Here is a 15,424-nt window from a genome sequence, read left to right as displayed (position 1 = left end):
ACTTTCAAAATACTCAATCCTACAATGTTTACATTGGCAGCTTAATCTGTCAGTAATGCAAACCCAAAGTCAAATGATTTATCTTAAGAGAATAAACAATGAGCATGGAAAGCTGGGAGTTGCTGCTGGCTTTGGGCTCTAAACCATTAAAATCTGCATGAAAAGCTCTCTATTTTTATGGAGACAAAATTTTGAGTATTATACTGTTACTCAATGTCACAGGCAGAAGATCCTATAATAAAACATCGTGAAACTAGAAATGCATCAGTAGGCTTTAAATACATTTTTCTCTTAAAATAATAATTATATATATATATATATATATATGAGCAACAGTGCTTGCAGCAGAAACAGGATACAATAAAAGCTCATTTTCACAAAGATTAAGTATTCTGATGAGACACTGGTGACAGATGATGTCTAGCATGCATAAACCTTACACAGCCAACAGCACCAAGTCAAAAGACAAAATTACTCCATGGAGTTTAATTGAAAGTGTTACAACAGCAAAGCTGACCTATGGCAAGTATTTCTAGTTAAAAGAAAGATTATGCTGCAGAGTTGGCCTGTCTGCAAGAGACATGCAGCAGCACATCCACACCGGCAGACAGGCATCAGCAGCTGCACAAACCTTCAAGTTAGTCAAGGCCCTCTGGGTCAACTGTAAGCTTGATTTCTAACAAAAAATTTAAAATTGTTTGTACACGTATTTCAGAAAGAAAAATTATAAAATCTAGAATGAAACCCATTCATTTAAGGCATTCACATTAAGAAGTGAGTAAAGTTCTTCAAGAAAAATCAATCTTGCTTTCACCTTTTTAAAGAATCAGAAGAGTAAAAAGAAAAAAAAAAAGAAAAGGAAAAAAGGTTGGAAGGTATCCCTAGAAGTCATCTGGTCCAGTCATCTGGTCCTCTGTTTAACACAGAGATAATTTTTACGTTTAATCTGGTTGCTCAGGGCCTTGCCAAAGCAAGCTTTGAACATCTTGAATGATGGAGACTGCACAACATCTGGCAATGTGTTCCAGGGCTCAGAAGCCACTCATGATAACCAATTCTCTCTCGTGAAATTCATTTGATGCTATCTGTGATGTTGCCTCTTCCCCTTTTGCTGTGCACATCTGAGAAGTGCACATCTGAGAGCTGCTTTCTCGCAAGAGCCTGCAGATTTCTCCTCAGCCTTCTCTTCTCCACCCTGAACACAAAGAGTGAGCATTTGAGTCTCTCTTTGTGCTGGCTACGTGCCTGGCAGCACAGCCCAGTCTGCAGTTTTCTGCCCAGGGTGAGGGGTGGGTTTCTGACAGCTCTTACTGCTGACAAAGGCCCCCTGGTCCTTTTCCTACAGAGCTGCTTCTCAGTCAGGTGCTTGCACTGATGGGCAGCATCCACACCCCAGGTGCACAATGCTGCCTTCATCTTCCTTGCTGTGCTGCTTTTCTGGTCGTGACACTTCAGTTCTTCAATTCCTCCAGCCCATTTATTAGTTGCCAAAACCAGACTGTCTCTAATAACCTATATTATCCTCAAAAAAATGTATTTGCTGCACCACAGGGCTCCCAACTTAGTGTGAGTTTACGGTATTTAACAAAGTTAAAGGAAAAATATGTATTTTCAAAGCTGACTCAAACTGGCACATCTTATGCTACACATAACTCAGTGGCTATCTGAAAAAGAACAAAATGTTAATTTTAATTATATTGTATATCAGTAAATATAGTCTCACTCACGTGAGAATCCTCCTGGAGGCCTCAACTAAGTAAAATGTACAAAGACCTGGTAAGCTGCCAAGTCTATTTAAAGCATAAGAAGTTGCCATGTTTATATATGATGTATATACCTTTCATAATACAACTGTGGCTCACTCAGGAGCAGCAGAGTTAAAAGTTAAGAAGTAACTTAGTCCCAACTTATTTACTGACAAAAAAAAAAAAAACGACCTCAGAAGTCTACAAAATTTGCAGGATGTTACACAGATAACAGATGACAAGATGATACAAGATTTTCTCAAAAACAAAAAAAATTTTTTTTAATTACATATATTATATTTGAAATAATACATATATTATTTTTTCCCCCACAACCAGGCTATACATTCTAGTAATAACATCTAAGCAAAGAAGAGGCAATAAATTAAACAGGTATTTTTAAAATCTGGGACAAAACCGAATAGCAAAATACAGTATCTCCTCACTGCCCCCTACCACATCTTATTAGAAACCCACTCTAAACTCAAGCAGTCCAACTGGTTTTACCATGTTCTTTCCCCTCCTCAATCTATTTTAAGTAATAGACACACATTGCAAGTCTCTTAAAAGCCTAAACTACAGTTTCCTGGTCTTTGAAACTGAGATTGTGTTTCTATTTAAAAGATGTCTGACCTTTTAGGCTGTTCATCAAATGCAAATCCCACTAAGTTAAATGGGAGCTGAAGATAGACAGTATTGTACGTCAGGATTTCTTCATTTAGTAAGACTCCTAAATCTGTACTTAGTCTAACTTTAGACATTCCAGTTTTGGTCCAACATATTTGATCAGCATCTGTTAGAAGCCTCGTAAAAATTAATCTGAACTTCCCCAGAGAACTACAATGTTTCCGAGTGGTTGTAGTCAGAGTCAGCATTTTCCTGGAAACCCACAGCTCTCTGAAACAACCTGAGATTCTGAACCAAGACCCATTTCAGCCTGTAGCTGCCTCCTGTTACAATAAGCAAACTTTAAATCAAAGAGGTTATCTTCTTTAATTAATTTGACCTCCTGCACAGATTCTTCAGATACAAAGGAATAAGGAATTAAATACTCTTCTGAAATTGAGCAGCCTCTGAATAAAAATTCAGAGCAAGGCCTCTGAACAAAGCATGTTGAATATCCTAGGAAAAGAGAAAGCTAGGGAGTAAAAAATAATCCCAGTAGTTGAGGGCAAACATACTTCTACCCTCATGATTCTAATTTTAAAATACTTCCAGGTTCCAAGAGTAGGAAGGAAGATGATTCCTTCAAGATAAAATTAGAAAGCTGAAAATTTAAGACTTATTATAATACCACTATAATTCTATCTATATAATAGAATTCTATTATATACTGTTTTATTTTGTGTATACTCTGAATAAAAAAAAATAATAAAAAACCAAACAAAACCCCCCAAAACAAAACAAAACTCCAGGCAGCTTACTCTTGGGACTGTTAATTATAGTAGCTTACAGGTCCAGGATGCAAATTCACACCACATGAAGAACTCTTTACATGTGAATGGGCTAACACTTTTCAGTTAAGTTCTGACAGATGAAATATTCGTAGATAATATTGTACACATAACTACAAGGCAAAAAGGACACAATGCATTTTGGACATTTTTAAATAGGTAAGGCCACTCTGAACAGCCACTAAGAGTCTACAAAGACTAATAAATCTCATTAAACCATTTAAGCACAATCTTTCCCCTCTAAGTTTGAACTGACAGCTTTTGGCCAGTCTGGATCTCTACAACCCATTTCAGTCTGCTAAAAAACAGTTGTTGTCAATACTAAGTTGAAATGCACAGGTTTTTATTCTCCTTTCCCTTAATTTAGGTCATCCTTTTCATCCTTTGATGATAAAGACACACACACAAAAGGTGATTATAGAAGAACACACTTTAACTATTTCTGATAACTGATGTCCATCTCTTTTCAGTACCACAGCACTCGACTTTGTTGCAGTAAAGATTTCAAGTATTTACAATGCTAAGACAAACCCTTCAGGAAAGGGTTTTTTCCACAGTGAATCACAAACTGTATTTTGGGAAACAGCCCTTGAAGGCTAGATATAATGAACTAAGAAATTATGTGGGAAGACAAAAATCATTGATGTTTCAGCTGTGATACAGTACTTCCAAAAAGTTGGTAAAACCTACTGAGAAGCTCCAGCAGCCTCTTTTTCAGAAGAAAATGAAAATGCTATTAATTATATTTCTAGATCTACTGAGACAAGCAGTTATTTCAAATATCTGACAGGTCTGGTAGACCTGAGATGCATGCTCACAGGCAGGGGATAGAAGAACTAGGATTATTTAAGGAAGAACTTCAGCTACAAGCCCTTTTTAGGTTTTAATACAACCATTGTTTACTACATTCATTATTTTTTCCAGTCAGAAGAAACAGAAGAGTTTTTCTTGTAATCATATTAGAGAACACTCCTAAGATTCCTGAAACTATTGCTAATTATAACAATTAGGAGAAAATTGTGTAGTTAATGATGAATGTTCTTCTGTTAATTTTGTTTCCTACTGCTGTGCCTTGTACATATACCCAGAAATGTTTCTGCAGCTTTGGTCTCTTACCTCAGACCCTAATTTCCTGCCCTGAGAGGAGGGAGACAAGATACCCCCTGCCCTCCAGCTTCATGCTACATTTTTCCACTCCTAGGCAGCTGCAAACAAAACAGCCCACACAGGCTCCCAGGCACCACTCTCTGTGCTCTACAACCACCTTTTTAAGACCCTCACTGAGGAGTAATGGACTTAAGCAGGCAGATAACCCTATATCTGAGTACCCCCTCCTGCAGAAATAAACTGAGCCTGGTATCAACATAACACGTAAAGTCAATCACTTTCAGTATTTCAAGAAATGCATTCTTCTTTACTACTCAGTTGATGAATCCTGAAATTGGTGGCTGCAAGAACAGCTGTCAGTTTTAAAGTTTTTTTTACATAAACGACATTGAACCCCTCTCACAATTAAAGAGAAAAAAGTCTGCTGCTGCAAAAAAAGGCTTGTGTTCTTACACTGATGAACACAGAAACAAACGCTTGTTTGCTTGTATTTTCTTGAACAACAGTAACTAAAGCTTGAATTTATTTTTTTAAAATGAGGTGTATGTTTTATAGTCAATGCATAAATAGTTTTACTATATCCTTCAAGTGCTTAATTTTAAGAACTAATTTTCTTGTTCAGTTCATCAGCCTTCTTATGTGCATTTCCACTCCCCAAACCCCTGCCTTTCTAATTTTAATTAAAAATTAGAATTTTAATTAAGATGCAATTTTGTCACTGGGTTCAACCACGCCTTTACAGAGGCAGCTCCAACATAGGTCAGGACTCAGCATGCTGGGTGCTCTGAGCTCTGTCAATGTGAGCAGTTGGTAAGATGCATAAGAAACAAAGGATACAAAGTCAGACAGGAGTACAAAAGAACTGATCAAATCCTATTGTATCAAAACTCTATACAACAGAAAATAGATAGCTGTCAAGCTTTTCACAGTTATATAAAAAGTCATGGTTTTGCAGAAAGCATTACAATAGCAAACTAGATGTTTACAACAGTGAAAGGCAATATAAGTGAAAGCAAAAGTGTTCATTTGCAGGTACTTATCTAGCAATTAGCTTTGGTTAATTGCAACTTTTGCTAAGAGAAGCAGACATGATTGCTGATAGGTGATAGATGGGCACAATCTACAGAACTCCTTAAGAGTCGCTCATGTTTTATAGAAGATGAGGACAGAGCAGTGGAAGGAAGCAAAGGGAAGGGTGACACAGTCCAAATAACAGATTTGCAAAACAGCCCATCCATATTCTCATTAAAAGCACAGCAATATTGAACTTGATAACCAGAAATGAACAAAACTATCAAAACATATAAATCAGGAGACAATGGACAGAGTGAAAGTTAACCTTCCATTCCTGTTCAAGCACTTTGGAGATAGTACACAAACCACAGTGTCAAGACCTAGACTTAGACTAGATGTGAAAGCCTGAGGGGGAAGAAGGGTGCTGCATAGGAATCCGTGATGATGCTCAGGTAAGGAACAGAGCAATAGGCCCAGTACCACACAGCAGCTCTGTAGAGAGGGAGTTATTTCTAACTGATGTCAGACAGAGGAGCCATTGAAGCTAATCACATGTATTCAACACATTCTCCTGTTCTTTTCGTTCATATCAAGAGTGTTGTCTTTTCTTAGCTTGGCATTTCCTAGAAGCAAACATGTTCTTTGACACATTACCACACTGTATTTTGAGCTTTTTACACAGAACTTTGTCCTTTCATGCTGCAACCAGGCTTGTTCTGGCCCTTTTCCTGACAGGTGGAAGGATACAGGAACTCCAAACATTAGCTCTAGCAGTGACAGATTAGATTTGGATAAACTGCTCTGAAGTAAATTCTGACAATAGAAAGCATCTCCTGTTCTAAACCAAGGCAAAAGCAGCCAAAAAAGTGGTAAATGCACAGAAAGGGAAATGCATCGGATGACTGCTGCTGGGGTGAGATGAACAGTTAAGGGTAGACACAGTAATCTTGCTTCTGATTGCATCAGGTACTCTGTAATATATTTTCTTTTTCTTTCCCTCACACTTCAGTTCTACCACAGGAAATCTATACAACGAACAAATCACAGGTTTGCAGCATTTAATCCTATTCACTTCAATCAATCCATCTGAGGATGCTCTAATCTAATGGCAATCCAAAGAGAAAGTACCTCTCCTCTCTTAACCAGTTTTCAAGGCTACTGACTCTGAGCTGTAAGCTCTTCCCCTTCCCTAACCTTTGTACTTCACCATGACCAAGTTTCATCTACTAACTGTATGGCAACCTAATCCAACAAACCCGAATATTTTCCTTCCAGGTGAAGTGAAGTGGCTCAGCCATGACCACTGCTGCAAGTGCCTAAACAAAGGAAGGGGAAGAACCCACATAGCAAAGAGCTGGGAAAAGCAACACTTTCCATTTCAACAGCAGCAGGCTCTTTCAACAGGACTTGCAATCTCCTAGGATAAAATTTCACTGAAAAAGCAGAATCTCAGTCACTTCCACCTTTTTCCCAATGGCTTACTTCTCCCTAGTCAATACCAGCACTAATTGTCACGACACACTTAATGATCCAGCAGAACTCATTGCAGCAGAAGACCACCCTGCTCTGTCTTGCAGGACTTTCCTACCTTGTTGATGAGCCAGGTGAAGTTTCACCTCAGCAGCACATGGAACCATCAAGCTCACAAATCTGCTTTAAGCTTCATGGTTTGTAGTCAACAACTATTCAAGACTTACCAAATCCTTTACACTATCATAATATTTCCCTAGTACATATTTACAACTGCAAATGTCCTCTTCTCTATTAATGAACCACAGAACAATCAAAAAAGCTTCCAGTGTAGAGATGTTGCTTTTAATTTATATACAAACAAGTGACAAATGGCTGTAATGAATGAATGGTTTGACTAACTGAAATTCAAACATATTACAAATTAAGCTCATTAGTACTGCAATTTGATATGCAATCAAATGATACACATGACAATATTAAATCCAGACACAGCAAATGAACCAGTCCATGTGAAAACAGAGGTGTATTTATATAGTACTGAGTGGTTAAAATAGTCATTAGCACTCATTCAATATTCCCATTTCATATTAGCAATAAGTAAAACAACTATAGAGGGCCTCATTTGACCTTAATTGTTAAGGACATTATGTCAACATTTGTATAGTCATGCTATTGCCCTGCTCTGACAATAAGATAAAAGCTAGAAGTAGCTCAAATAATGAGAATTTTGCTTTTAATTACCCCATGCCTTTAGGCAGCATTTACAATTAAAGGGACTACCAAAAATTCTTGTCAATCTCCAGTTATTTCTTCAGAGAACCAGGAAAAGGGTAGGGTTTGAAGCAAGTCATACTCATTTAATTCCTAATAGATGCAATTTATGCATGTAGTCCTTTTTTTTTTTTTATACTCTAAAGGGTCTTATGTCAATGTTACTTTATGAACCTGCAGTGCTGACAGAATACAGAAATTGAATGTGCAGCTAGTTTGCAAATTAAATACAGCTTAAAAATATTACTCCACCCTCAAGCTTTCTGTATTCCTTTAAGAAGTTCCTGTCTACTAACACAGTTTTTGGATTCTACATTATTACTTTTCAAAGAGAAAAAAACGAAGTCACCTGCTTTAAAGACAATGTTAGCCTTATGTTTTCACGTGTATATATTTACAACAGAGCATGACTCTTTCTGTAACACACATACAACCTGCCTCCTCCTCTGCCCCCACACACCTAAAAGGAAAGCTTTAAATTTCAATTGCACCAACACAGCTATCAGACCATGCCACTGACCTTGCCCTACTGAGGCCTACCAGGAATCCCCTACAGTTCCTTTCTATCTCCAGGGAATGTGTTAAGTTTCTAATACAGAATATTGTCTTTCACTACAGGTATTCACAGCCTTAACATGAATATGCTTCAGGTGAGATTAAGGTAACACACCATTAATCTAACCACATGCATTTGAATGGAAACTTACCTCTAAATATATCGACGGTGGGTTATGCTCTCCTCCAAATTTGTCTAGCAGTGCCTCTATGTGTTCTTGTGTTAATTTAATCATCTGTTTGATATTCCACACCTAAAACAGATAATTAAAATTTTTATAATGAAAAGGAGGCTAGAGAATCTGTTCTAAAACAAAATTAATAACAGAAGCCCATAATAAAATTTTAATTATCAGTAAAACAGTGAACAAAGTTATCCTGTTCATTTACTGTCGATAAGACACAGCTTGCTTCTTACATAAACAGAGAAAAACTGAATTTTGTTTTAAAATTCAGGAACCATTGAATAAACATGAAAAATAAATTGTTCTTAAAAGCTCTTTATCAAAACCATATTAGGTAATTGCCTTGCAAGACTTTGACACATAAGTTCTACAGGACTACAAAGTTTAGTGAAGGAGTTCTGTCCAACCTTAAGAATTCTGTGTAAACAATATTCACAAAACCTAGACTTAGTGTTTTATTTGCCCGAGAATAGGATGTCTTGATCTTAAAGAACACCTATACCCTAACTTATACACTTCTAACTTCTACACCCTGCAAAGGTTTCTTACCTTCTCTTGGACACAATCCAAACCAGATCAAAACAAGCTCTGCAATATTACTTGAGATGTTCACAAAGAAACAAAACCTCTTAAAACACAGAACTCACATTTTGCACATCACCTTATTTACCCCTTCTAATTCTAGACATCAGTTATTTGCCAGTAGTTTCCTAACGTAAACGAATAATTAATTCACTTATAGCCCAACTTTTAGAACAAAGATTTCATCAAGAAGCTACACTCCAGCAAAAAGTTTGCTCAGGAACAAGCAACCCACACTACTAGGAGTAAGAGGACCCCAAACAAAGAGTGCTACTCAAGTATTCTGTTTGCAAAATCCCTTGGGGCAACTGTGGAAGTCAGCTTGCTTCTCAACTTGCAGTCAGTTTGCCTTGTTGAAGCCAATCAGCAGCAAAGAGAAGGACTTGTGTATTTTGCTGGTTCTTTTCCCAAGATAGCAAGAGCTAGTTTTATGGTTGCTGAAAAAAACAAGCTTGAATCAACACTGTTTCAATTAACACATTCAAGAGTTTAGGAATTTCAGTTACTGGTAACATGCTGGTATATCTATTTCTTAGTTTGCCAAGAATTTTCTGTAATCTATGGATTACCTTCAGAAACAAGTTTCATTAGTACTTAATGCAGCTTCTATTATTTGCTCATTCTGGCAATTCTACCCAGCAGAAAGTATTCCTCAGCCTGCACTGTACCACAATCAATATCAACAACTTCTTATACTTAAATGTCTGGTAGTGGGAAGTAGAGGGAAGATGCTTCACTGACAAAGACAGAACTGCAAAAGGGCTGAGATTAGAAGAGACCCCTGAAGGCCATCCTGTCCAGCTCCCTGCTCAAGTAGGTTGCCCAGGACCACGTCCAGATGGATTCTGTGTATCTGCAAGGATGGAGACTACACTGCAACTTGTGCCAGCACTTGGTCACCCACAAATTATCAAAGTACTTCCTGATGTTTGTTTTTGTCTATGGCCCCTGGTCCTATCATTGGGCACCACCAGAGTCTGGCTCTGTCTTCCTTTCACTCACTCAAATCATTAATCATCTTTGTGGACCTTCACCAGAGTCCCTCCAGTATGTCCATGTCCCTGTTGCACTGGGGATCTTGTAAGTGGACACAGCACTCCAGGTGTGGCCTCACCAGTGCTAAGCAAAACAAACTGCTGTCAGATGAGTTTCCAAATACTTTTTTTGAAGATTGATAATGAATAACTTCCTTGCTCATATGTTATTTTCTATTTTGTGCCATAGCCACAACCTTGCATCTCTCTTTTCTTAAAGTAAAGGTATAGAATAACAAATACAAGTGAGCAACAGTAATATGCACAACAGAAGCATATTATTTAGGGCATGTTGGCAAGCGAATCAAACAGCCACTAATGAAAGCAGAAATACTGAGCACTGCTAAGTTAATATCATGACATGAGCAAAACCTGAGTGACTAATGAAGAAAATTTAAAGAAAAAAATTGTTATCATACTGTCAGCTGCCAGGCTAGGGCAAAAAAATGCCTTCACCTGAAGAAGCTGAAGTGAAAGCCTAGTGGAAGACAACGTTGTTCAAACAGGCTGAAAATGGTGCTCTGAATTTCCTACTATACATCTGTGCACTAAACTAAGAGCCCTTCCACAAGTAAATCTTAAAAGAAAACTTAATATGGATTTCTATCATTTTAGAAAGGCTATTCACACAGTTAAAAGTTTGCTGCAGGCCAAAGGAGATTTATCAAAGTCAAATATAGCAACAAATTGTTGCTTGTTGCTCACAGAAATGGAAAACCTGTTTCATGTGCCATACTCACCAAAAGCCTTCTGTCAAGCTGAAAAAACTTTCACAATCTAATACTGACTATTATGTTCTTTCCCTAATCAAGCAGGAGTAAGAACATACATGCCATGGCAAATTTCTGAACTTCACAATATTTCTTCAAGAGGCAATTTCTACTTAGTTTTAGTTGCATAAAACTCACCTTCTGCCTTCCTGTATAAGTGAATATGCTTACACATAGGGTTTTTTTGTGGTCCAAAGCTTCCCTTAACCAACTAGTTCCTGGAGAATCAACCCCTGTGCAGGCATTCTGCATCCTGCCAAGCAGGATCTGTGACCAATTCAACTGGAGGAACTCAAGCCTTTTCCTAACTGGAACTGGGTAGTGCTGCTCTGTGCAAGTGACCTCATGCAGCTTTCAAGTCTCTGCTTTGAAACCCCACAGTACCCACAGCTTCTGCCTCACAAAAAATACACAAAACCTTTTGCACTTACACAGCCAGCAGAGCCAGCACCTTCAGCCCGTGTTTTCCCCTCTCAAACCTGCATGTTAAGTTATCTCATGAGTAAGTTATCTCAGATAAGTTTGCATCACATGAGCCAGCCCAGCCTGACAGATTTGAGCCAAGACTCATCCCTATAATCTCTGTGGAAAAAAACCTGAAACACTATGTTAAGAATTAAATCACCTGAGTTACTTAGTAGCATTCAGAGATGCACAGGTTTATTAGGACTGTCCAAATAAAAAGAGTAGAAAAATTGCCAAGGACTCCAGTAAGCACCTCATTTCCCATAAGCACATACATTTCAGAACAGCAACCAAGAACTACCTAACAACCAAGATAATGAAAACATGAAATACAAAACCCTTCTAGCAGTCAGTTCTGGATCAAAAAGAGCTTGTTCCCAGACAACAGAATAAAACCAAGTTTTTCAAGCTAAAAGCATACACGCTAAGAGAATTCCTTCCTTCAAATCTCAGAGTAATCCCTTCATCCATGCTTTATTAACACTTGCTCTAGAAGTAAAGTAAAACTGCTAGTCTGAAAGTAAAAGACAACCTATTTTTTGCTACTTTTATAAGCACTCCTTACAAAACTTCACACCTCTAGGAAACCATAAAGCCATAACTGCCAAATATCTTGTAGAAATACAAAAAGTAAGAGACAGTTGCTAGAAATCTGAATGTATTCTGAAGTAAATCTGCAGTGCACACAGTACTGTCTACATGCAAGTCCAGGCCCTTCCCATATGAAGCAGTGTGATTAGGCAAGATACACAATTTCATTGTTGTTCCACAAAAAAAGTAATGAATCCTTTAGAGCTTGGAAAACTTTATTATATTTCTGAAAAAAGCATCAAAATTTTTTTGTCTTATCTGGCAGCATTAGGTTAAAGCTATTCGCTAACATAAGAGATTAGATTTGATTCTCCTATTAGAGCTTCCGAGACGAGGAAGCTGATACAGGCTAAAATGGACACAGGCGGCCATAACACTGGAAATATTCCAGATATACTTGAATATAAACTTGTATCTGCCTATTATGGATAATTGCACATTAATTTTGCAAACAAGCACTCCCTTGCAATGCAATAAAGATGACCTAGTTTGAGCCAGAGGCAAGTCAGATACAGTAGAAGCCTAAATCCATTCTATTCAGGGAAGACTGTAGCTCCACAACCACAAGGCTGTAAACCACAAAGTTATTTTCACATCCTTTGCTACTTGTGAATATAGGCAGTGCCTGGGACAGCACTAAGAAAACTACCTTTCACACTTTTTGCATAAGGCATCAGTTTTCAATCTCGCAGCACAGCCCATCTCTAACCTCTATGAGTCACATTTGCTAGAAGACATGTGAGAGTTATTTGTCCAGGCACAGTATGTCCTGCATTTAGATTATCACACTTGGTGATAATGGAGAATACTTTGGTAGAATGAACTAGGTAACGTAGAAAAAAACTATTTTATTTGGAAACAGTTTTATAAGGGGGGCAAAATCATCAATACCGATCCAATACTGTCCTAATCAGCCCCGTCAGGCTTCTTCCTTAGAGAACCAATTCAGCTCCTTGATCCACTGAGCTAGGATCCACTTTATGAGAAAATTCTTTAGAAAGCTGTCATGTACAAAACTCATTCTTAGAAGGATCTTAACTAACTTGAAAGGGAAGCATTAAAGACAGGCAAAAGGACATGAATCAGGTTAATAACTCAGCACCCCACTTCAACACTCACATGCCAAAATGCAGTTTGCATTTTCCTTTGTTGAGAATCACTGTTACCTCTTACTCATATTTTGTTATCTTTTCCTGAGCTATCCTCCCTTCTCAATCAATCTTGGATGGTGCTAGTCCTCTTCTTGCCTCTTATGAAGTCTGCTTTTCATTTTCTGCAGTCACCCACCAGACCATTAACATACAGTGGGAACGATAATCCTTCCCTTCTTCCTACACTTCAGGCTCCAACTCTTCTAAATCTCTCATGGAAGGTTCTCTCAACTCACAGATGCATTGCGTTAATTTTCTCATTTTTCCTACTTTCTGCTAGTTCTTCATGCTTACCACATTTTCAACAAGTGGTTAAACTTATTGTTAAACAAGTATGAAAAATACTAACAGCTGAAACTTAACTGAAAACCAGCCTGCAATGGGTTTCACACAAGAGTTTACATAAGTGCCCTGAATGTCAACACTGAGGCTGCTTACTTTATCTTCCCTGATTTTTTATTCATGTTGGCAAATCATTTGTATTGCAGCTCTTTCCCAATGTCCGAGATAAAAACATCAAAAGTATATTTTCATTGTTGGTTAGCTAGACACCCTAGTAGCAAGTCTGGTAAAATTTACAAATCATAGAACAAGTTTCAATTCTCTGTCATTCCCCTGCTTTTTCCAACACCTGCCATCTTTGCTGCTTGCCGCTAAGTAGAATTTGCCTCCAAGCACTATAAAAAGGAAAAATTAACAAATGTTTTCTACCACAGCAGAAGAGCAGAGTGTGAAAAATAAGAGCTGTCTGTATCCTTCATTTAAATCATTAACTACTAGTTGCACAGCTTTCTTTGATCTAGCTAAATCTTTAATTCCACATTCCTTGAGGCTTTTGTGTTGCATTACTTCTAGTCTCTTTTATTCACTTTGGTACTGATTCAGTAGTCATGAGGGTCATGCACAGAACAAGTTCTGGTACAATCAACTGTGTTTACATGTATGAATTTAACAATTTCTCCCTAGACTGTAACAGATTTCAAAGGAGAAAAAAACTATCCAAATTTCCTAACTTACTGAAGAATGCAATTTTGCTACAGAGAGATAACTATCACAGATTCTCAACAACTGTTAAATCTATACAGCAATGAAATTTAAAATATTATCATGCGTACTCCAGACTATTTCTGCACACACCTTAAGCTGAAGACAAGTCATATTTGTGATGGAAAGCAAGCAGTCAACCAGCTAATTATAATAATTGCCTATAAAAAGCACATACCAGTTGAGCAGAGCTCTAACACAGCTTGGGTCACATTAATTAAAATGACAAAACAAATAAACTCTGTCTCGCCTGAACTACAGGACTTACTCTGCTCTCTCCTTGCCAGGGCACCCAATGAATTTGACTATCCAGAAAAGGTAATCAGAACCTACTTAAAAGTTCATGCTCCAAAACCATAAAATATTTTGTATACACTTTGCAATATTCCTACAGTAATCTAAACAACTGTTTAGAAAATGTAATTGTTAGTTAAGTACAAATACATTCTGTTTGTTCAGAAATATCTGTGATCCAATAAAGTACCTATGGTGTCCTATTTTTATCAAAGGGGTCTCAAACCCTGAAACACATAAAAATACACTTGTCTGGGTTTTGTTTTGTTTTTTTTTTTAATTTTGTAATACAAAAGTAATTTGCTCCCAATCTAACAAGAATCACAAATAGAAACTGCCACAGAAACATTTCTCCTAAATGGCATTTTATGTTCTACTCAGCAGAACACGATAACTTAGTAACCCTAATACCAACATGAAATATGAAATAATTTAAATAGCAGGACTGGCTCCTTGCCACTCACTGTAAAGTTAGGAGAGTTAAAAAAAAAAAAAAAATCTGAAAAACAGCTACCATGGGGGGCGGTGGGGAAACGCTGAAAACAACCATCTAGTTCAGAAAACTAAAAAAAAACCAACCCAAAACCAACCCCCAAAAACATAAAAAACCCCAAACCACTGAAAAGATATTTTTATTAGACCTAAACATCAGCTGATCAAGTCAGAGAACTAGTACATAAAACCTGCTGCAAGACTTACAACTACCGAATCTAGAGAGTGGGAAAAGTTGTATCAATTTTCAGCAATGAACATAATCTTTAAAAAGTCATATGAGACTTTATTAGCCCTTACAAATTGTATTCTAGCAAAATTATGGGAATGCTTAAAGAAATCCTCTCAAAGCTGTCTCAGATGATGCTAAAGACTCACATGTAAATCTACATTACTCAGCTAATTAGAGAGCATGTCTGACCTATTAAGATTTAATGAATAAATTCATAAAACCAGTTCATAGATTCAGGTACCAATATATAATCCAACCAAACACCTAGGTACTACCACCTTCTTAAAGTGATAATATATTTGAATTAATGTTGATTTTATAGTGCTTTTCAAATACCAGTAATTAATAGCTACTATTAGAGAGAAAAAAAACATAGACATGTTCCTCAAACTTCAGAAATGTCTACCCTCAAAATAATTCCTTTATCTGAAATAAAGTTTCATAGAATTGCAAGGGTTGGAAGGG

General features: G+C 37.3%; 1 protein-coding gene across 4 annotated transcripts in view; it reads right to left on the bottom strand.

Moving 5' to 3' along the window:
* BRAF (B-Raf proto-oncogene, serine/threonine kinase) overlaps window positions 1-15,424 on the bottom strand; it is an 84,668-nt gene that overhangs the window by 61,739 nt on the left and 7,505 nt on the right. For all 4 annotated transcript variants that reach the window (XR_011722709.1, XR_011722710.1, XM_071727161.1 and 1 more), the window contains exon 2: window positions 8,272-8,373. Coding sequence is in view for 2 of the 4 variants with exons in the window: in XM_071727161.1 (XP_071583262.1) it covers window positions 8,272-8,373 (102 nt within the window). In the remaining 2 variants the exon portion in view is untranslated. The remainder of the gene's footprint in view (window positions 1-8,271; window positions 8,374-15,424) is intronic.

Source organism: Heliangelus exortis, chromosome 1, assembly GCF_036169615.1.
Source record: "Heliangelus exortis chromosome 1, bHelExo1.hap1, whole genome shotgun sequence".
NCBI classification, from domain to species: Eukaryota; Metazoa; Chordata; class Aves; order Apodiformes; family Trochilidae; genus Heliangelus; species Heliangelus exortis.
The sequence above is the reverse complement of the archived record's forward strand: the minus strand, read 5'-3'. Positions and strand labels throughout refer to the sequence as shown.